The sequence below is a fragment of the Heterocephalus glaber genome, unplaced genomic scaffold, assembly GCF_053883595.1.
Source record: "Heterocephalus glaber isolate CG9 unplaced genomic scaffold, H.glaber_assembly_v1.0 deba00001788, whole genome shotgun sequence".
Lineage (NCBI taxonomy): Eukaryota > Metazoa > Chordata > Mammalia > Rodentia > Bathyergidae > Heterocephalus > Heterocephalus glaber.
This window is the reverse complement of record NW_028258471.1, coordinates 2942586-2966296: the sequence shown is the minus strand read 5'-3', so window position 1 is coordinate 2966296 and position 23711 is coordinate 2942586. Positions and strand designations below refer to the sequence as shown.

Sequence of the window (23711 nt, the reverse complement as noted above, 5' to 3'; positions counted from 1 at the left end):
ATAAATTTAGGGCCTTTGTATTCAGACATATCCCTAGCCCTTTTTATTTTTATTGTATACTTCCAAAAACATTTTATACACATGTAAGCATCTAAGTGAGGTGTGTATGTACATATACCACACATGCATTCACATTTATATAAACACATGTCTATACATGTATATTTCCTTTGGAAAGAATAAATATATACACATACTATAGCACACATAAGGTTTAGTATCAGTTTTGTAATCACACAGCCAAGTGACCATAGTTCATGGTGATATATAATACAGTATTCTCTTTTTTTTTGGTACCGGGGATTGAACTTGGGTCCTTGTGGTTGCACAGCAGGCGGCGAAAACCACTGAGCTAAATCCCTGGCCCTAATACAGTATTCTTAAAATGTAAAGAGAACAGATATGATGTGCTCTTACCACAAAAATGCTATAACTCTTGAGTTAATGCATTTGTTATTTTAACTAGATGTAATCATTCCACAATGTATATAAAGTCATACTTCGGTACAGCTTTGAAATTCATGGAACTGGTCCATTTCAATGACATTTTGCCCTGGCACTTATTGCTTGTTTGGTACTTGCTGTGCAAGCAGGAACCTGTTAGAGTTCATTGCTGTACTTGGTACCCTTTCCAGCCAACACAACTTGCTTGGTATTTGCTGTTTTTTATGCTCATCACACTTCCCAGAAACCAGTGAATAAGAAGTGCATAGCCAGGTATAGTGGCATGCATCTGTTATCTCAGCACTCAGGAAGGCTGAGGCAGGAGGATCTTTTAAGTTGAGCACAGCTGGGCAACTTAGCATCATACCAAGACCTTGACTCGAAGTAAAAGATAAAATAGGGAATGAGGATGTAGCTTAGGGCAAAGGCCCTGTGTTCAGTATCCAGTACCCCTCCCCCCCAAGAACATTTATGTATACATTTTTGTTTGTTTTTATTTTTGTTGTTCTGAGACAAGGTTTCACTATGTAGTTCAGGCCAGCCTTGAACTCACTATGTAGCCTAGGCTGGCTTTGAACTCATGGCAATCCTCCTGCCTCAGCCTCCCGAGTGCTGGGATTACCACCATGCCTGGCTGCTACATATACATTTTATGTGGCATATGTTTTCATTTCTCTAGAGCTTATACCTACAGGTTTAATTGCTTGGTCATATGATAATTCTTTTTAACCTTTTTTGTGGGAGTGTTTTGCATTCAGCCCAGGGCCTCATGCAGGCTAAGTGCTTGTCATGGAACTACATTGTTTACCCTGTTGAGGAGTTATCAAACTTTTAAATATGTATAGTTTTTTTTGTTTTTATGTATCAGTTAAATGAAATATATTAAAAAGAAATGTTAGGAGGATTACAGGTGCAAGACTTACCTGGGAAACCTAGCAAGACCCTGCTGAAAGGGGGTGGGGGTGAAAAAAGGAGAAAAGGAAAGGAAGGGAGAGGTAATGTAGCCAGTGGCAAGTGTCCCTGGGTTCAGTCCCCCAGTACCACAAATTGAAAAAAGCACCATTTATGGTAGATATTGGCACCATTTTATGTTTTCACTAGCAGTCTGTTTCAGTTTCTCAACGTCTTTCCAGGCATTTTTTTTGGTTTTTTTTCTTTGTCCTTTTGATGATTAGAGCTATCTTGGTATGAAGATATATTTCATTGTAGTGGAATTTTTTGTTTTATTGTTTATTTCTGTGGTACTGCAGATCAAACCCAGGAGTGCCTTACCACTGAGCTACATCCCAGTCGCCCTCCCTCTTTTTGTTTGCTTTTCATTTTTAGATAGGATCTCACTAAGTTGCCAACTTCTGATCCTCCTGCCTCAGCCACTTGAGTAGCTGGGATTATGGGTGTGTACCATTGTGCCCAGCTCATTGTGGTTTTGATTTGTATTCTTCTAAGTGTTAATAGCATTGTATATCTTGTCATGTGCTCATTTGTGTATCTTCTTTAGAAAAACAGCTCTTGAAATCTATTTTTAAAAAAAATTGGTGTGTCTTTTTATTATTGAGGTAAATGTTTTAGTTCAAAGGCCCTGGGTTTAGTCCTCAGCACCTGAAGAAAAACATTTTAATACATTAGCACTTTCTGGGTTTGGTTTTGTTGTTGTTTTTGCCTCACAGTGTTAGGCATTGAGCCCAAGGGGCTCAGTCATGCAAGGCAGGTGCTCTACCACTACACTACATCCCCAGCTCTGCACCTTCTTTTTAGTGTTTGCTTTCATTTTTTTAATGGCCTCACTGTATTCTGATATAAAGTTTGTTCTCAGTCCTTTCTTTTCTACCCCCACCTTCTTGGCTGAGGGTCCAGCCCCCTCGGGGGATAGTAAGGGCAGGGAAAGCTGTGCAAACAGCTGGCTGTCAGAATGAATTGAACCCATGCTTTGAAGACCAGGACAGATAGCATCATCTTTCCCCTGTTTTGCCTTTTCTGGTTTCTAGGATTCCCTTTGAGCCAGCAATGCCTGTGGTACCGTGTGTATGTGCAGTGTGTTAATTATTGTGCTGCCTTGAGCAGCATCCAGAAGCTCTTAGGCTAATCATTGACTGTGGAAACATCTCAGTGACCAGAACCACCATTCTGCCATGTGATTACACTGGGTTTTGGATTTAGGGAAGTTTGGAGGAGTCACTGCATTGCTATCTGTGTTGTTAGAGAGGATGTGTTTCTAATACGGAGATTTTAGTGGTATTATTATTTTTTTCTTCTCAAATTCTTTTATTGGTAATTTTAGGTATGTAATACGTTTACATTTATCATTGGGTGCTTGTACCTGTACACGGTGTATCTTGGTTTTTATTTTTTTTCCCCATTACCTGTGTGCCCTTCACCCCCTCCACCCTTCCCTACTTACAAAGACATTGTTTCCACTTTTTTCTTTTTCTCATGATTTTTCCTTTCCCTTCTTTCCTTTCCCCTTCCCCTCCCACCACCCCTACCCCTTTGGACCCTTTCCTATTTCAAAGTATCAATTATTCATTATTAATCCTTTTAATCCTTATTTACACTTTCAGTTTCTCACACTAGAGTAACTATTTGATATTTACACATGTGTGTCCTACTTATTTCACTTAAGAGGATGGCCTCTATGCATCCATTTAGCTATAAATGACACTAGTTTCTCATTCTTTATGGCTGAGTAGTACTCCATTTTATAAAAAAAAGCCACATCTTCTTTATCCAGTTTCCAGCTGATGGGCACTTGGGCTGTTTCCAAGCTTTAGCTATTACAAACTGTGCCACTATAAACATGAGTGCACATATATCTCTGTGGTATGATTCTTTTAATTCTTTTGGGAAGATACTCAATAGGGGAATCGCTGGGTCAAATGGGACCTAGTGGTATTATTTTGAACTACACCTTAAGTATGTTTTTTTTAAAGAAACTGAGAACATTGCTTCCAAGGCAACAGAATTGGAAGATAAAAACTCTGGGCCAGTCAGGACAGCAGAAAATCAGGAGCAGAACCAATTGGCATGTGTGCAGCATATCAAAGGGACCAGTATTTCACAAGAAGCAAATCCAACTGCAAGGTAAAAGAGGGAAGACAGATTCTGGGACTCCACTGTAGCTATAGGCTCTGGCTGTAAGAATCTGATTGAAAAAGAGTTCCATTGAGTTGAATATATTTTATAAGCTCAAAACCATTAAATTAGATGATCTCTCACGGATCTAGCGCTAAAAGTACTTCCATAGTTGTGTTTGCCTGATGTCAAATAACATACTAATACTAATACTCTCTTTCAGAAATGAGGATCAAGAAGAGAACTCTCAAGAGGTTCAGATGTTGCCAGTTGCTCCCAATCTTTCCTCTGAGGCAGGGCCCCCCACACTTGTTTCCAGTGGGGGTCTCAGTAAGAATTCTGTTGAAGAGCCCCTGATAAAGGATGCTAAAGGAGACAGTGTATCCACACTTCATGTGCCGGAGGTAAAAAAATGTAGACTGTCACAAGGGGTAGCAGATGTGTCTTCCCATTAAAAAAAAAGTTAATGTATAATTTTCACTTGATCTTAGCCAAAAGGCCGAGAAGCGATTTATGTATAATTTTCATATGATAAACTTTACCCTCTGTCGTGTGTGTGTTTGTGTGTGTGTACACATTTATTTTTTTGGTGCTAGGAATCTAACTCAGAGCTTTATGCATTTTAGGCAAGCTATACCAGCAGTGGCTCAAATGTCACCCTTTGAGTGTTCCATTCTGTAAGTTCTACAGATTTATAGTCTTATAACCAATATAGGAACGGTTCATCACAACAATCATCAGTGCCCTTTCATACTCACCTTTCTGTCACGTCAGCTCCTAAGAGTCACCGACCCATTTCCCCTGTAGCTTTACCTTTTACAAGAATGTATTGCAATTGAATTTTAATTAAATATGTCTTTAGTCTCTAGAACATAGAGATAGAAGAGTTGTTAGCCAGCTTTGTTGTGAAAGCTTTCAGGAGCAAGTGTTTTGTACACAGAATATTTGTTTTGTACACAGAGTAGGTATTTTTTTTTTTTTGGTACTAGGAATCGAACTCAGGTCCTTGCGCTTGCGCAGCAGGCGGCGAAACCACTGAGCTAAATTCCCGGCCCTGAGAGTAGATATTTTTTGAGATGTTATTACTACATGTCTGGCACCTTTAGACAGTGGGATATAAATCTGTGGGAGACAAATGAATTCTTAAACTCAGTTTACAATATGATACCATATGATAGATTTGTACAAGACTCTATAGGAGTTACCGCCACTCAAATTAATTAATTTCTGGGAATAAGGCTCAAGCATTAATATTTTCTTTAAAAAGTTCCCTCGGAAAGCCGGGCACGGTGATGCATGCTTATAATCCCAGCACTCAGGAGGCTGAGGCAGGAGGATTGCTATGAGTTTGAGGCCAGCCTGAGCTTCATAATGAGTTCAAGGCCAGACTGAACTACATAGTGAGACCCTGTTTCAAAAAAAAGGAAAAAAAAGTTCCCTGGGGACATTCAGAGGCAGGGTGGAGGAGTGCCACACTAAGAGCCATGCTCCAGGAGTGAAAACAGTGAAGTTGGCGAGAGGTCAGCCATGGCTTCTGGTCCCAAGAAGCATCTGAAGTGAGCAGCAGCTCCAAAGCATTGGATGCTGGATAAATTGACTGGCATGTTTATTCCTCGTCTATCCTCTAGTTCCCGCAAGCTGAGAGATTGTCAGCCTCTCACCATCTTCCTAAGAAATAGACTTAAGTATGCAGTGCTTCATTAAGATTGATAGCATTCTGAACTGGTATAACTTACCTTGCTGGCTCTATGGATGTCATCAGCGTTGCCAAGACCGGAGAGCATTTCTGTCTGATCAGACAGATGGGTTGCTCTGCTGTTCATTCATATCACACCTGAGGAAACCAAGTAGAACATTTGGAAAGTGAGAAAGATCTTTGTAGGCACCAAAGGAATCCCTCATCTGGTGACCCACGATGCTCCCACCATTGGCTACTCTGATCCCTTAATCTAGGTGAATGATACCATCCAGATCGATTTGGCATCTGGCAAGATCACCAGTTTCATCAGGTTTGACATTGGTGACCTGTGTGTGGTGACTGGAGGTGCTTACTTGGGAGGGATTGGCATGATCACTAACAAGGAGAAACATCCTGGCTCTTTTCATGTGGTTCAATTAAAAGATGCCAACAGCAACAGCTTTGCCACCTGGCTCTCCAACATTTTCGTTATTAGTAAAGGCAACAAGCAATGGATTTCTCTTCTGCAAGGAAAAAGAATCCACCTCACCATTGCTGAGGAAAGAGATAAGAGGCTTGGCGGCGAAAGCAGTGGGTGAAATGGTCTGTAGGTGACATGTTGGAGAGGTCTCTGTGCTTAAAGATGTAGAGAATGATTTTTTTAAAAAAGTTCCCTGAATGAGAGGATCCTTTAAAGAACAAGTATAAATGAGTGGATTAAAGGGAAAGAAATATGAAAATACAGGTGTGGAGCAGCCCAACATATTTGGGATTGTATATCGTTATGAGTGGAATATAAATGAGTAAAAGGGTTAGAGATGAAGTTAGAAAGGTGGCCTGCAAACCAGGCCAAACCTGTAATCTCAGCACTTTGGGATCTGGATGTGGGAGGATGACAAGTTCAAATCCTGCCTGGGCAACTTGGTGAGACCTTGAAACAAGAAAGAAAGGGAGGTGGGGCTGGGAATGTAGAGTGCTCCTGGGGTCAATCCTCAGTATCCCCCAAACAAACAAACAAATCCAAAACTAGAAAAAAAAGAAAAGTTGGGCCTGGGATTTAGCTCAGTGGTTTGGCCACCTGCTGCGCAAGCACAAAGACCTGAATTTGAACCCTGGTACCCCCCCAAAAAATCATTTGCAGACAGGTAATAAGGGATTTTTATGACTTGCTAAGGAGTTTGATAGCATCCAAAGTTATGAGGACCCTCCCCAACATTTTAACTTTTGAAATAATTTCAAACAGAAAAGTGAAAGAGTCTTAGAAAGAGCTCTTCCATATTTTTTCCCTTGGATTTATTAAGTGTTAACACTGAGTTTCATTTGCTTTCTCGTTTGCCCTCCATCTCCTTGAATGAATGGTTGGATGGGTGGGTGAGTGGGTGGGTGAATGGATTCTTTGAAAAACTGAACCATTTGAAAATTGCAGACATGAGCCTTTACCCCTAAATATTCCATCTTGGTAATAAGAACAAGGTTGTTCTTTTACATAGAAGTGATGGTCCTTTTCTCACCCTAAGTCATTACCATAGTATTTAGTATTTGTTCACTAATATAATTTGGGGGGGGCAGAAATAATTACCTTTATGGCTGTGTTTTTCATCTTCTATCCATCCATAGATCCTGCTCATGGTAATATGAGCCATTATTGATTAACTTTAGCAACTTCTCATGTAAGTTTTGTCTAAGATATGTGGTTTCCTATTCAGTCTCCTCCAGGAAGTTTTCTCGTATAAGGTGTTGTCTGAGTTTCAAAATCCTGTTTAAATCCCGGTCATCAATTTCATAATCTCAATCTTTATCGGACCAATCAGTAAATGTATTTTTTCATCCATTTATTCCATCTCTTCATCAAATAGAGAATCAAGTACTTGTTATTGTTCGTCTGAAAGACACTATTGATTTGATCTCTCTTCAGGTATAGGTATTGATTCCTTTAATTTGGAGACAGGTGATGCCTCTTTACTTCTATCCAAGGTTCTGAATCCGAGTCAGGTAAACTGGTAGACAAACCTCCAAACATTGCTTGAAGACTACTTGTTTCAGTATTTTTCTTTGGAATCACGGGACTTCCAGTTCTTGGAGAATTTGGGGCAGACTCTTGATTGTGAGCAAAAGGCTTGGCCTGGTATGAACTCTGGACAATCAATCAGTTGAGACAAATCTGTTTGTGGCATGATTCGTGGAGGAGGGCCTGGGATTGGCCATTTTTCTGGTTCTACCCTTTTTCTCATTTTCTCATCCACAATTTCAACTTCTGTGCTATCCTTCATTGCCTCTAAGATGAGATTAAGGTTTGTGGTGACAGCCTGAACACAGTGAAAACCAGCAATCAGAGAAATAGGCAAGAAACCTTGTTCATCCATCTTTCTCTGAAGAAAGAAGTCTCATTCCAAATTTTCTATACTGAAGTAATATTCAATTTGGCGTTTAATATATTTAAGCAGTGTTTCCTCCACAGGATACACCTGTACGCCTGTCCCATCATCATAGTAGCGCATCATACTGGCATTAAATTCCGTTTGAGATGGTTGATCACCTTGCACCGTGTTCTCCATAACCATACATATACTCAGAGTTCAGTCGAGGATTTCCTCTGCCTCGTCCTCTTCCCCATCCTCAGCCTCTAAAGGAACCTCAGATAGTGCCACCCTCACTTCTCACACTGGAGACTTCATCTTGATCATCTCTTTTTTCTCTATCTCACCTCCAACTTCGTGTATCATTTCTCCTGTTATTATGTGCTGACTTATTTGCTTCAGCTTGACATCTTGAGTTATTCCGGGATCCAGGTCTTTCTTGGCTGTCTGGCCTAAGATCATCTAAGTGGAGCGGTACCCACTTGTGCTTATTAGCCCTCTTTCGCTGATTACTTGATTGAGTCTCATACTCACGTTTTCACCAGGACCGTTGAATCTTGTTTCCCGGTTTTCTTTGCTCTCACTGTTACTACTCTTTTCAATCTTCTCTTCTTTTTCTTTTCTAATTTGTGGCTTCTTACTTCCTTGGCTTAAGACACTCTGAAATCCAGTGTTCACTAATTCACCTGGTGTTGGCCAAAGAGTCATATCGCTGAAATCGCTGGCCTTGTTGGATTTCTTTGTCTTGAGTATTCCTGCTTTTATAGGTTTTGGGACACTGAGCTCTGCTTCCAGGGTGTCGGGCAGGGGCACGGCGGGGGGCAGGTGCTGCCACGGCTTTTTGGTTCAGGGGTTCTCTTTAGGCAGAGGTCGGGCGGAGGTTGCAGCTTCTAGGGGCCGGCCGCGGCCAGCTCCTCCTGGGCGTCCTGGGCCGGCGAACCCCGCGGTGGTGGCGGGGTTGGAGTCGGCGGCTCCCCAGCGGAGGGGTCACCGGAGCCGCGCGCCTTGTGCGCCAGGTCCAGCGCCAGGGGCCACACGGGCACGGCCACCTGAGGCACGCAGCGCCCCAGCACCGTGGCCGGCGACAGCTCGCCCCCCACTAATATAATTTAATATACAATTTTTATTCAGGTTTCCTCAGCTGTTCCAGTCATGTCCATTATAGCCTTTTTTTTTTTTTTTTTTGTTATCAGGGATCGAACTTGGGACCTTGCGCTTGCGAGGCAGGCAAGCTAAATCCCCGGCCCTGGATTTTTTTTTTTTACTTGCCTCCTCATTACTGAATTTAGTTTTGAGTCAAGATTACTACATAGGTGATGTTGTGTTTTTCCCTTAACTAACATCACATCAAGAGACACATAATGTCAGTTTGTTCCATTATTGGTGTTGTTGACTTAGCATTTGGCTAGAATGATGCCTGCCAGATCTCTCCATCACAAGGATGTCTTTTCCACTTTGTGTTTGTATATTGGCCAGTAAGTCCCAGCAGCTGGTTGCCCAGTTGTTTTGGTATCCATTCATGAGTCTTCCCTGAATCAGTTATCAACATTTTTGGTTACAAAATGAAAGTTAAGATTTTAAGCATTAGAGAATTACCATTGGGACTACTATTTGGGAAATCAGTGTTAGTAGGTTTTATTTTATTTTATTGAGGTATTGGGGATTGAATTTAGGGCCTTCACACTGAGCTACATCCCTAGTGCCTCCTTCTCTCTCTCTCTTTTTTGTTTTTTTAAGATAGAGTCTTGCTAAATTGAACTGCTCATGCTTCAGGCTTCCAGAGAGCTGATATTTCAGGCTTGCGCCACCATGCCTGGCTGTTAGTAGTTTTATGGAGGATAGATTGTTAGAAACCACAGTGGAGGTAAGGAGAGAAGTTTGCCTCATTGAGACAGTATTTGCTTACAGTACAGGACTGGTGTGAGGAGAGTAAAGAGATTGTTGAAAGTTTGGATCTGTCTTGTCAGTTCAAAAATCATCTCACCATGCACAGTGGTGATGCACATTTGTAATCCCAGCTATTCAGAAGTAGCTGAAGTAGGAAGTTAGAGCCCAGCTTGGGCAAATTAATGAGGCCTTGTCTCAAAATTTTAAAAGGGCTGGAGAGATAGCTCTGTGGTATAGTGCTTGTTTAAAATTCTTTGTGTTTATTTAAATCAAATTTTACTTTGCCATACGTGGCAGTGCACACTTTTAATCCCAGCACCCTGGGAGGCTGAAGCAGGAGGCTCAGAAGTTCAGATCCATCCTGGGTAACTTAGTGACTTAGCAACACTCTGTCTTAAAAAATAAAAAAGACTGAAGACCTTAGATTCAATTTCAGTACCAAAAAAAAGTTATTGACAGTTAAAATCTTCAAAACACTTGAGAAATTGTAAATGTTTAAGATAAACCATAGAGTTTTGACACAGTATCTCTTTGCTATATCACATTGATGGGAAACTTCAAAACTAAGATTTGTCACAATTCACCCTTCCCTTTTACTTTTTATGGCAGTGTACACCAACTAGTATTCCAGAAGTGCAACAAGAGAATATAACCAACACTCAAGACCTAACAGGTATGATCATCTGATTTATTGAAGTCTCAGAACCTAATATGATTTTTACATTTAACTGGAAAAATAAAAGTTTTTTAAAACTGTGGTGTCCTTAAACAAAAACAAACTTGAAGTATTTTGTGTATCAGTTTTGTTTTTCAAAATTACAGACCCTTCCCTTAATATCATCTTTACCCTTTATGAAATTATTTTTGGGGATTGGGCTGTAATTTTGTTTAGTTGTAATGATAAAGTGTCAGTGAGACTTTATTTTTAGAAGTGAAATAATGATTTTCAGTTGAGCATTTCATTACTAACTTTCACACTTTGCAGTGAATCTGTTTGGGAATGTGCATCAAGACGGAGAGGATGAGCAAGCGTTCATTTTGACTCTAGTGGAAATCCCAGCCAGTGCTGCAGAGGAATTCACTGATGCTGCTGCACAGTTAATGCCAAGTCCCGTACTGCCCGCGCCCATCCTGGTCAAATCTGGTAATCCTAAAGAAAAGGCTGATGTTAGGTAATGAATGGAAGCTTGTTTTTGCTAAGAAAAAAAGACCCTTTATGAATCAAACTGTATTAATTGAATAAGCCATTCACTGACATTCTTTGTAATTATACAGCTCTTATTTAGTAATTATTGCAGACTTGGAGAAGAGTTATAATGTGGTTCATTTTATAACTGATAAAGATGCCATTTAAATGTAGAATGTGATACTTTTTTGTGAAACTTGTTTGATATTTTATTTTGAGGACTATTAATTTAGTGATCTGGATCATAAAATGATATCAGTTACAAGTGTAGTTATATACTCCTAACTTTGTTTTTTTGGTTTTTTGTTTTTTTTCCCCATTGACTTTATTGGTACATTTTAGGTATAAAGTACAATTACATTCATCATTGGGATCTTGTACCATTACATTAGTCTCTTGGTTCTTATTTTTTTTCCACTTCCCTTCCCCTCCCTTCACCCCCTCCACCCTTCCCTATTTGCAAAGACCTTGTTTCCATTTTTTTCCTCTTCTCATATTTTTTCCTTTCCCTTTTTTCCCTTCCCCTACCCCTCCCAATTCCCCTGCTCTTTTAGACCTTTTCTTCCTGTTAGACAATATCAGCTATACATTTTTAAATTACAATATTAAGATCTAGGAGACATTACCACAGCTTTTACAGAATTTAAAAGGATATAGAAAGCATATTACAAAAATCTTTTTTGAAATAAATTTGACAACTTCTAAGAAGTAACTTAAAAGACAAATTAATGAAACTAACTCTGGAGGAAATATAAAATTTGAATAGCATCTATTAAAGAAAGTATATTCCTAGCTTGAAAACCTACCTATATGACAACAGCAGGCTCATAAACATTTAACTGATAAATTATATCAAACATTTAAAGCAGAAAAAAAAGGAACACTTCTCTCCTCATTTTAGGAACTCAACATTGTGCTAATCCTAAAACTGGATAAAGATAATAGAAGAAAAAAGTATGAATATAGATAGAAATTTGTTTAACAAAACAAACTATTAGAAGTCAGATCTGGCAGAGGTAGAAAGTGGTTTTATTATAGGGATGGCAGTGTTGGTTCAGCATTGGAAGATCCACCCCCAAAAGTAATCATTTTAACAGAGGAAAGGAGAAAGCCATATGATCCTGTCACTAGTTGGAGAAAGAGTATTGGACCAAATTCTACAGCTGTTCATGGTAAAAGCTATCAGGAGACTAGAAGTAGAACAGAACCTTCTCAACAGATCAAAGACATGTACTCCATACTTCCAACAAAAACTCCTTCTATGAATGGAGACGATACAATGCTTTCTCCCCAAAGTGGGAAAGAAGGGCATATATGCCTATTCTTCATCTGTCCATTAGACTTTGAAACATAGGTCTAAACCAAAATAGTCTGGCAATAAAATGAGACAACTAGGATAGGATTGGCACGGCAGAAGCAGAATCTTTATATGTAGATGAAATGATCATCTACAGAGAAAATACTAAGAAATCTCTAGGAGCCCCTAGAACTTGTACTTGAATTTAGCAGGATTAGAAAACACAAGGTATATATAAAAATTCAGGTCTGTGTATACTTGCTATAAATGAAGAACTGGATGTTGAAATCTTAAAGTTATGTAGGAGTACAAAGGACCCAGAAAAGCCAAAAACAAAACCAAAAACAGTGTTGGAAGACGTTTAGTACCCAATTTTAAGACTTCTTCTAAAGCTACAGTAATCAAGGCAGTGTTGGTGTAAGGAAAGACATAGATCATTTGAATAAAACAGAATCTAGAAATAGAACCACACATATATGGTCTGCTGAGTTTTGAAAGATTATTTAACATTAGCATTTTATAGAATATAAACTCAATTCAAGAGCCGAGGAAGAGAGAGTGTTTTCAGCAAATGGCACTAGAACACCTGGTATCCGTATATAGAAAATTAACCTCAACCCTTTTTTTTCCATACATGAAAATAACTTGAAGGGATCTATGAACCTAAATATGAAAGCCTAAAAGTATAAAACTTTAAGAAGAAATTATAAGGGAAAATGTTTATGAATTCAGGGTAGGCAAGAACTACCTAGTATACAAAAGACATGATGTATAAAAGAAAAAAAATTTTTTTTTTTTTGTTGGTACAGGGGATCGAACTCGGGTCCTTTTGCTTGCGCAGCAGGTGGGGAAACCACTGAGCTAAATCCCTGGCCCCAAGAAAAAAATTGATAAATGAGATTCCATCAAAATTTAGAACTTTAAATGACATCATTAAAATGAAAAGTAGTCCTTAAACAGACCATATTTACAATGCATATAACCTATGACCAGAATATATAAAGAATTCTTACAGCTCATTAATAGACAACCGAATTAACGTGTAGGCATAAGAAGATGATAAATAGCCAGTACAGCACAAGGAAAGGTGTGCAATTCTAGAATCAGAAAATACTAATCAGTACAATAATAAGATTGAATTATACACTCATTAGGGAGATGAAGTTAAAAGTTTTAAAAGCCTTGTCATGACTTTTTCTTTTTGTTGGAGTCTCCCCGTTTGTGTTTAATTTGTCAGTCCCAATGGATTCATTCTGCTGGGTTTCCTGGGGTTGTGATCCTCATTGTCTTTTCCTAGGATATAGTCTAAAATTTTTTGGAGTGCTGGTTTGGTATTCATGAAGTTCCTGAGGTGCTCATTATCATGAAAGTATCTTATTTCTCCATCCATTTTGAAAGATAGTTTTCCAGGGTACATCAGTCTGGGTTGGAGGCTGTTTTCCTTTAGGGCTTGAAATACATCACTCCAAGCTCTTCTTGCCTTGAGGGTTGGCATTGAGAAGTCTGCTGTGATTCTGATGGGCTTTCCTTTGTATGTGATTTGTTTCTTTTCTCTCACTGCTTGTAGAATTTTGTTCTTCTGTTGGGGTTCTGAAATCCTAACTATTATATGCCTATGTGTAGATTTTTTTTGATTAAGGCTAGCTGGAGTCCTATATGCCTCACTTATCTGTATGTCAAGTTCTTTTCCCCTGCTTGGGAAGTTTTCTGCCATTACTTCTGTTAACAGTTTTTTTATGTCATCTGCACTCTGTTCTCTTTCTTCATTGACTCCAGTCAGTCTTACGTTATTCTTCTTTGCATTGTCTAGCAGCTGCTGGATTGATTTCTCATGTTCCCTTACAATTTTAAAGCAATTTTTCTTTTCCTGATCACTAATTGCAATCTTATCTTCTATATGTGAAATTCTGTCCTCACATTGGTTCATTCTGCTGTGCAGACTTTCAATGGAGTTTTTAATCTCTTGGGAATCTGTTTGTATCTGTTTTATGGATTCCATTTGTTTCCTATGTTGGGATTCCATCATGTTCCTCAGATCCTCTGTTTTTTTATCTGTGTCCTCTCTAGATTTATTAATCATGTCTTGCAACATGAGCAAAATCTTTGCTGTTATCTGAGTAATTATTTCTGATTTCATTTTTCCCAGATCCTCTTTTGTTGCCAGTTCAGAGAGTCCAGGTGGTTGAGTATCAGAGTGTTCCATCTCATTTCCCTTTGAGGTTGCTGTAGGTGATCTGGAAGTCTGTTTTTGAGGCTTGTTTATGTGTCTTCTCATTCCCCCGGGGGTGGGGTGCTTCTGGCCCCATGCGGCTCACCTTCTCTGCCCTAGGAGCTTGGGATGACAGCAGGGGAGCTTCCTTCCAGGTGCTGGGACCAGCTCAGCTTCTCTGCCCTAGGAGCTTGGCATGGCGGCGGGGCAGCTTCCTTCCGGGTGCTGGGACCGGCTGAGCTTCTCTGCCCTAGGAGCCTGGGATGGAGGTGGGGAGCTTCCTTCCGGGTGCTGGGACCGGCTGAGCTTCTCTGCCCTAGGAGCCTGGGATGGAGGCGGGGAGCTTCCTTCCGGGTGCTGGGACTGGCTGAGCCTCTCTGCCCTAGGAGCCTGGCATGGAGTCGGGGAGCTTCCTTCTGGGTGCTGGGACCGGCTGAGCTTCACTGCCTTAGGAGCCTGGGATGGAGGCGGGGAGCTTCCTTCATATACTCCTAACTTTGAAATATGCGTTCATAGAATAAGTTGCCAAAAATAATAACAGAAGTAACATTTCTATTGATTCTTTTTTCTATTGATTCTTGAAGCTCTTACTTTCTTTATTGTGGAAGTGTTAAGTTGTATTTTAATTGCCATTGGTTAAAAACAGTTGTCTTCTCATACCAAGTAGCCTTAGAAATTGAAATCTTTTTTTTTTTTTGAGACAGGATCTCACTATGTAGTTCAGGTTGGCCTTGAACTCAATATGTCACAGAGATCCTGCTTCAGCTTTTCAAGTGCTGGGATTACAGGCGTGTGCCACCACACCTGGCCTTTTTTTGTTTTGTAATTAGAAAGGGACACTTAGATACAAACTTTAACTTTGCAGTAAAGGAAAATAATACCTCAGATTTGATTTAGTATTATCCAAATTAAGTTGTGAGTGCAACTCAGAACTTCCATTTTTATAGTCATTGCCTTGAATTTGTTAGACTTTTTCAGTCATTGGAATTTTCATTAGTTGTTTAGCCTTTAACCTCATTATAATGAACTTCTGATTTACTGGTGTTAAGTGGATTCCTTTTTTGTGCAGTATGACCTTACCAGTAACTTCAGTTGGTGAAGATACTGTGTGCTTATCTAATTCTGAAAGAGCTGATTCTGAAAAGTCTCCTGCTAATTTGGATCTTATATCTAGGAAGAGATTTCACTGCATGCTTGATGAAAGTGATCAAGTTCCTCCTACCAAAAAAAGTTCACTCATTTTAAGGAATGACCTGCAACAGTATACCTCTGAGGTAAGAATCGTAATACAGTGAGGTGGCTGCATTCAACAGATCTGCTTCTGTTTTTTCCTTCACTCTTTAGACCTTTATATGTACAAAGATAGTTTTGACATTATTACATTATGACATTTGATAGTTTTGTATTATTATAAGTAATACGGTTAAGGCTACTTTGGGATTATCTCTTCCAACTATCTCTGAGTGAAAATTGGTGGATATTAATCAGGAAACCTATTCTCAGCTCCGTGATGGTGGTTAAAAATAAGTCTGAAACCATCATGTTGATCTGAGTGAATTAACTTGTTTAGGCCTTTAAAAAAGTTCTTTTGGGGGCCAGGGATTTAGCTCAGTGGTTCCACTGCCTGCCTTGAGAGTGCAAGGTCCCAAGTTCGATCCCCAGTACCAAAAGAAAAGTAAAAAATTCTTTTGGTATTTGCATTAGAATTATATTAATCGGAAAGATTAATTTAGGGAAGATTGCTAATATAATTATAATATTTATAATGACACAGTATGTCTTTCCGTTTGAGTGTTTCAACTTTTATTTTTAGCTCTTATATTATTAGGGTATCCTTAGGAATTTTATCTTTTTTGTTCTTATTATTGAGCTTTTTTCTATCAAGAGAACTTTCTGAATTCCTTTATTGTGTTCAGAAATTTTTCAGTTGATTCTCTTGGATTATGTAGGTAAATAGCTATATAAACAGCACATATAATTTTGATAATTCTACTTGTTATAGTTCTAATTTCTTTTTCTTTTCTAATCATATTGGCTAATATAATTCTAAAACAATGTTAAAACATAGTACCAATAGTAGATATCATTTTCTTATTCCCAACTGTAATGGAGATACTTACATTGTTTATTGATTGGGATGTTGGCTTTCAGATTTTGATAGTTACATTTTGTGGTATTAAGAAAATGTCTTCTACTTGAGAGAGTGAGGCAAGAGGCTCCTTTGAACCCATAAATTAACCAATGTTGGCAATGTCGTGAGACTCCATCTCAAGACAAAAGTAAAAGAGAAACACCACCGGGCATGGTGGCATGTCTGTAATCCCAGCACGGAGGGGCTGAAGTAGGAGGATTGCTGTGAGTTTGAGGCCGGCCTAGGCTGCATAAACATAAACTACATAGTGAGAGGGCAACATAAACTACATAGTGAGACCCTGTCTCAAAAAAGAAAAAAAAAGCTGGATGTGGTGGCACAGGCCTGCAATCCCAGCCGTTGGGAGACTAAGGCAGGAGGAGTTGAGTTGGAGGCCAGCCTGGGTCACATAGTGAATTCAGGACCAGCCTTAACTATATAGTGAGACCTTATCTCAAAAATTTTTTTAAAAAGAGAAGAAAAAAGTCTATCCAGTCCATATTAGCTTTTTAAAAGAACAACTACTACTGTAAATAGATAAGGTTATTTTCCTTATATCTGAATTACTTTTCTAATGTTGAATCATTTTTGCATTCCTGAAACAAATTGATCATGATGTATTTAATAATCTGTTGCTGGGGATGTAGCTCAGTGGCACCGCGCCTTCCTTGCAAGCGCAAGGTCTTAAGTTCGATCCCAGTACTGGGAAAAAATAACCCCAAAATGGAGGAATAGTCTATTGATTTGCTGCTTTTTTTTTTTTTTTTTTCGGTTCTGGGGATTGAACTCAAGACCTTGTGTTTGCAAGGCAGGTGATGGCACTACTGAGCCAAATCCCTGGCCCCTGATTTGCTGCTTTTAATTTTTCATTTGAAGGGCTCAGGTATAGCTTAGTGGTAGAGCCCTGCTTAGCAAGTTCAAGGCCCTGGGTTTGGGCTCCAGCACCACAAGGAAAAAAAATCATAATATTTTGTTTGCTATTTCTCCACTGATGTTAAGTGAGACTAGTTAGTTGGTATGAATAGTATGACTGAGATAAAAGGTATTTGGCAGTTGTAGCTCTCCTACTGGGCTCTGGAATAGGGTAAAAACAGTTAGCAATATCTTTTCCCTCAGTGTTTGGTAGAATTTATGTAAGACATGTCTGACTCTAGAGCTTTCTCAGAGATAACATGTTTCTTTATAGAAAGGAAAGAAGGGAGGAGGGAATTTTAATTTGATAATGAATTTCTAAATACTTTGTAAATTTTCTTAAAACAGGTGTGCTCAAAGGAATTAAATGCTTTTGAGGAAAAAGGTGAGTGAAATAAATTTTAACATGATTTCATTTTGCAAAGTATTCCTGGTCATTTGCCTAGGCAATTTAGCTACCTAGCAAGATTCTGCCTGAAAATACAAAGGGCTGGTAGTAGCTCAGTGCAAAGGCCTGGATTCAATCCCCCATACTGCCCCCACTCCCAAATGATGGTGGCATCTTTGTAGAATGAATTAGAATTATGCAATGAAACAGTTTGATGGTTTTGGAAGTTTGTTACTTTGTTTTGTTTTGTGGTGCTGAGGATCAAACCAAGGATCTCATGCATATTAGACATAGAGCATATTCTGCCATAGAGCTACACCTTTAGCCCCCAGTTTTGGTTCTTTAAATACAGACTTAATCTCAAATGCCCCAATTTTAACTGTAAAACTGTAATGTGGTTATAGTTTCCAGCCTTTGGAAGTGTCCTAATATTCTCCCATCCATCTCCTCTCTTGTGAAAGCATTAAACATATCATAGCACATTGAAATATTAGGGGTATGTTGTATAGTATTGTTAATCAGATATTTTTGAAAGTAGGTAGGGGTGTGTGTGTGTGTGTGTTTAAGGCAGGTATACTTGTCTACTTCATTCTGCCTTCATGGAGCTAAAACATTCTCACTGGGAATAAGGCTTTAGAATCAGGTCTGTTTCCTAAGGGAAAATGGCTTGTTTTTTTTTTTAAACTTAATAAGGAGTTTCTGGGCCGGGTATTTAGCTCAGTGGTTTCACCACCTGGTGTGCAGGTGCAAGGACACAAGTTCGATCCCCGGTACCAAAAAAAAAAAAAAAAAGAAGAAGTTTCTCATTATTTGTGTTAGTCAGCTTTCCTGTTGCTGAGACAAAATACCTGACACCCATAATTTAAAGGAGGAAATATTTAATGCGGCACTCTCAGGGAACTTGTGGCCAGCTGGCTTCAAGACAAAAATGTCATGGTGGAGGGCATGATGGAAGAAAACTCCTTGCCTCATGGTGACCAGGAAGCACAGAGAAGGGAGAAGCTGGGGAGAGAGATGCACCTTCCAAAGGCACACACTCGGGCACACTGCTCCCCAACTGGCCCTGCCTCCCATAGCACATTTAGCTGTCAACTCCTCAGTGGATCAGTCCAGTGTTGAGCATAGCACCACAATGATCCAGTCACCTTCCAAAGCCCCACCTCTGAACACATGAAAGTTTTGTTCTAGATCTGAACCAAAACTATGTTATCCTAATTAATTGCTACTTTAGCTTTTGTACTTGGTTTAGAGAAGAAAACTCTTAACTAACTTACGTGTATTAGTTAGTGGGCTGTGGGCTTTATGTACGTTTTTCCCCCCTGGTACTGGGGATTGAACTCAGGACATTGTGCTCGCCAGGCAGGCAGGGTGCCACTGAGCTAAATCTCCAACCTTACTTTTCCATCAGCACATGATACCCAAAAGTTACCACCTGTATTGAGTTGGATTAGCTTCTACATTTTAAGAAGCCCTGGAGTTTTAGGAAATGATCACCTTTTCATTTTGATAGTTCAAGGGATATTTTTGGAAGAAGATTTTTCTAGGTCAAAATGTGGAAAGATAATTATTTTGTGTAGTGGTATGACTGTTTTGCAGAAGCTATTACTATAGCTTTTATTAACTAGTTAGCTCTTTTCTTTTCTCCTGCTCCTTCTCCCCCTCCTACTTCCCTGCCTCTTCTTTTTTTTTTTTTTTTTTTTTTGGTACTGGGGATTGAACTCGTGTCCTTGCTCTTGCGAGGCAGGCGACAGAACCACTGAGCTAAATCCCCGGCCCCTCCCTGCCTCTTCTTTTCTACCGCTGAGCTACATAATTTACCTTATTCTTCTGTTTCCTCCTCTTTTTCTTTTTTTGATATCAGGGATGGAACTCAGGGTTCTATGCTTGCTCAGTAGCTTACTCTTTTTCTTTTTTTTTTTTTTTTAAGTAGCTTACTCTTTTTTTTTTTTTGATAGTGGGGATCGAACTTGGGACCTTGCACTTTTGAGGCAGGCGGTGGAACCACTGAGCTAAATCCCTGCCCCAAGTAGCTTACTCTTATGAGACTGGATTTGTTATTGAATTACATGGATTTTTTTTTCTTTGAATTTTATGGTGACATGATATAAATTAATTTCAAGATATGTACTTACCCTTAACTATCTTTTTCTTGAAGGAGAATCTCACAAGGGACAAGGTATTTCTACCACCTCAAGAAGCACATATACAATTCCAGAACCTCAGAAAGAGCGACTTGAACCAGTCTTGCAAAATAAAGAATCTAGATCTCTTGATAAAATAATAGGTACATGTATAGAGAAGAATATGCCTCAGTTGTCTCAGGATAACGCGGTTATGTCTGATGAAGAAAGAATTGATGCAGCTTCTAAGTCTGAACAGAGGGGAGTCAGGACAAAGTCTTCAAAAGCCCCACTCACCAGGTATCATGAGAAAGTCCCCTGCGCCTCTGAGTGTCTGCAGCCTGCATAGAATAGACTCGTGTGTAAAGGTTAAACTCAGCACTAAGGTTGCTATATAAATATGTCCTGTGACTGTAATGGAAGGGGAAGACCATTCAAAAGAAATACAATAATGTTCCGTGTGATGAGAGCTTAACTTAAATGGTGAAGCTTTGCCTATTTTGAATAGAAAATCTTTAGACTATTGCATACTTTGTCTGTAGTTATTATTTTGATTATTACATATTCTGCCATACAGTACCAATGAATACACATGTAGATGTTTGGAGACATAGAGCTGATACCAGAGGTAGCTCTGGAAGTTGTTTTATTGAATTCCAAAATATGTGTCATTTTCTTCCTTTGTGGCACACTAAAGACATAAACCATGGCTTTCTCTCTAAATTTAAGCTCAAAACCAACTTCTCCCACACTGTTTTTGTTTTCCTTTTCCTTTTCTTTTTTACTCCCACTCCCTCTCCCCCTTCCCCCCCCTTCCCTCCCTGTCCCAGTCCCCATCCTGTCCCCCATCCCCCGTCTCTGTCTCTGTCTTCGACCTCAGTGTGGCCTTGAACTCACTATGTAGCCCAGGCTGGCCTGGAATTTGTTTTGATCCTCCTGCCCCAGTCTCTCTAGTGCTGGGATTATAGGCCTGCACCACCATGCCCAGCTTTGAACTTTTAGTAACACCTCTAGGTGATGTTATATGCACTTCTAAATCTGTGAAGCCTTGCTCTACAATACTCCTTGGTCCTGTTAAAAATCTATGTTCTGGGGCTGGGGATTTAGCTCAGTGGTCTCGCCACCTGCTGTGCAAGTGCAAGGACCAAGTTCGATCCCCAGTACCAAAAGAAAATCTATGTTCTGACCTAATGGCATCAGTACTTAGTAAGTGTGCCATTTTAGCATTTATGGAAAGAAAATGGTATTTAAAATGTATTTTCGGGCCAGGGGATTTAGCTCAGTGGTTCTGCCACCTGCCTCTCAAGCACAAGGTCCCAGGTTTGATCCCCGGTACCAGAAAAATAAAAAATAAAATAGAATGTATTTTTCTAGATATTCTTGACTATCTTTACATTTACATTTCTAGGTCTGGCAGAAGACCCCTGGGATTTTTAGCTTTAATATGTTCAAAGAATAATTTGATGGAGTCTGATGAACCTACTCATGTCCGTAGCAAAAAGCGCTTGAAACCTCTTCTACCTGTATCAAGACGGAATTTGAAAAGATCTAATCCACCCAATGAAACCCAGAAAAAAAATCAAGAGTCCTCTAATGTGCTTCCATCTCCAAGTGATGCCACCAGTACTCAAGCTGAGGATGCCGGCAACGCAGCAACTCAGGTGTGAGAACTGCTGTATTTTGTGTGTATAAAATGGATTGGATGTCAGACTCAGCTAGGGAGAACATGGTCATTTTATTTCCGTTTGGTTTTCACAGATGACTTTAGGGCAACTCCCATTCATTTCCACCCCATCAAAGCCTCCATCCTGGAAGGAGAGAGGTATTGGATGAGGAAGTTACAGCTGGTTTAGTATAGAGCGTGTGAACTAACAGTAAAAGGATATTTGATCACCACTCTTAATCCAAAGACCTTTTTTTGTTGGTACTGGGGATTGAATTCACTTTTGAGGCAGGCTGTGGAACCACTGAGCTAAATCCCTAGCCCTCCAAAGACCCTTCTGATTGTAGAAGCAAAATGAAGCAGTGCTTGGCATTTAAATTTGCCTTATGAGAAATGTCCTGACATCCACAAGAAGCCAAGGAGCCATAAAATGACCATTTGTATTTTGTTTCTCTGCATCCTGGAGCTAATGGCAAGCACTAGGTTAGAAAACTCTGTGAACCTGTATTTATAATATGTGATTATCACCTAATTATTTTATAGAATGGTTGTTACAATTGCTGGTGTGTCAATGCCAGTTTAATCTTTTCCTTGCCTGCATTAGACATTAACACTTAAACTAAATCACATTCTTTTTTTTTTTTTTTAATTAAATCAATGGTGCATGAGCTGGCTATGGTGACCTGTAACCCCAGCACTCCAGAGGCTGAGGCAGGAGGGAGTGTCTTGAGTTTGAGGCCAGTCTGGGCTACATTGCCAGTCCGTCTCAAAGGAATAAATGGAGGAGTGGAAATTTTATTGGTTTCATTTACATTGCCTTAATTATTAGTGACTTGGGTTTTCCCACATATTTACTAGAATTTCTCATTTGTGTTTTAATTTATTGTTTTTTGTTTATTTATAGCTTATTGTTAGGAAGTTTTTCTCCAGAGGTATAAAGTTTTCAGGAATCAATTTAAAAAATTTGATTCTATGTATAGTTAATGACTTTAATATGTAGTATGAGGCAAGAAATTCAAATTTTATTCTCCATTTGGAATTTTATTTATTTGTAATGAGTAATATTTCCTATATGCTTTAAAATTCATAATCTACCCCAAAAATGGTGTAGTGTGAAAAATTTTCCCCACTCATGTTTCACCTTCCTGACTTCCTCTTCCTACAGGTATGTGAGAGTTGTGAGTTTCTGGTTTACTTTTTTTCCCCCTCAGAATTGGTGATTGATCCTAGAACCTCACACATGGTAGAGATTCTTTACCACTGAGCTACAGCCCTAGCCATTGGTTTATTTTTCCACAGATACTTTTTTTTCAGAGATATTTTATATATACACAAATATAAACATGTTTCCTTTTTCTTTACAAATAATAACATACTGTTTTTTGGTTTTTTGGGGGGTTTTTTTGGTACCAGGCATCAAACTCAGGTCCTTGTGCTTTCAAGGCAGGCAGCGGAACCACTGAGCTAAATCCCCAGCCCAATAACATACTGTTAATCTAACTTGCTTTTTTAACGTAATAGTATATATCAGAGACCTTTGCAATACAGTAAATAAAAGAGCTACTGCTGCCCCCCCTCCTCCCTCCCCCCACTGGGGGTTGAAACCAGGGAGTCCTGAGCTACGTCTCCAGCACCCTTCCACTTTACATTGAAACGGACCCTCACAGGTTTCCATAATGACCTCAAACATGCAGTCCTCCTGGCTCAGCTTTGAGTAGTCAGCCTTGAGTAGCTGGGGTCATTCAAGTTTGTTGCTTTTTGTTGTTGCATAGTATTCTACAGTGTGGATGTACCACTTTTATTTACTCATTCACCTACTGAAGCACATCTGAGTTGCTTTCAGTTGGGGCTGTTATGAACAAAGCTCCTATTCACATTCATACACAGGTCTTCGTGTCAACATAAAGTTTTATTTTTTCAGGGATAATTGTCCTAGAATGTCCTCATTTTTTAAATGGGTATGTGATATTTTGCTATTTGGTTGTACCTTAAAGTAATACTGGTCTCATATTTGTAGGCCTTTAGGTTATTCCTAACTATATTCTATTTCTAACAGTATGGCAGTGCAGACTGTGGTGGCACACATTTGTAATCCCAGTATTCTGGGAGGCTGAGGCAGGAAGATCACAAGTTCGAGCCCAGTCTGTGCAATTTAAACTTAGCAAGATTCTGTCTCAAACTAAAGGGATCTGGGGATGTAACTCACTTTGAAGGCCCTGGGTTCAATCCCCAGTATAACAAAAATAAAACATATGGCAATAGCTAACTTATACTTGGATCATTTGGCACAGTTATTGGTAAGTTTAATTCCTGTAAGTGGATTTACTTGGTCAAAAGGAATGATTATTCTTCTGACAGCTGATGGCTGAT

General features: G+C 39.4%; 1 protein-coding gene and 3 pseudogenes across 13 annotated transcripts in view; 2 read left to right on the top strand and 2 right to left on the bottom strand.

The window, feature by feature from the left end:
* Positions 1 to 23711, top strand: part of Bdp1 (BDP1 general transcription factor IIIB subunit) — a 112695-nt gene that overhangs the window by 84839 nt on the left and 4145 nt on the right. For 11 of the 13 annotated variants that reach the window (XM_021250701.2, XM_021250697.2, XM_021250699.2 and 8 more), the window contains 8 exons: positions 3372 to 3522; positions 3737 to 3917; positions 10045 to 10108; positions 10421 to 10607; positions 15197 to 15401; positions 17519 to 17555; positions 19714 to 19978; positions 21087 to 21339. In XM_021250701.2, the coding sequence (XP_021106360.1) occupies positions 3372 to 3522; positions 3737 to 3917; positions 10045 to 10108; positions 10421 to 10607; positions 15197 to 15401; positions 17519 to 17555; positions 19714 to 19978; positions 21087 to 21339 (1343 nt within the window). The remainder of the gene's footprint in view (positions 1 to 3371; positions 3523 to 3736; positions 3918 to 10044; positions 10109 to 10420; positions 10608 to 15196; positions 15402 to 17518; positions 17556 to 19713; positions 19979 to 21086; positions 21340 to 23711) is intronic. The other 2 variants (XM_087203185.1, XM_087203186.1) reach the window with 1 other exon arrangement.
* LOC101708223 (small ribosomal subunit protein eS4, X isoform-like) lies at positions 3924 to 6550 on the top strand (annotated as a pseudogene).
* On the bottom strand, positions 3940 to 4024 carry LOC147820894 (U2 spliceosomal RNA; annotated as a pseudogene).
* On the bottom strand, positions 7231 to 8256 carry LOC106008500 (la-related protein 1B-like; annotated as a pseudogene).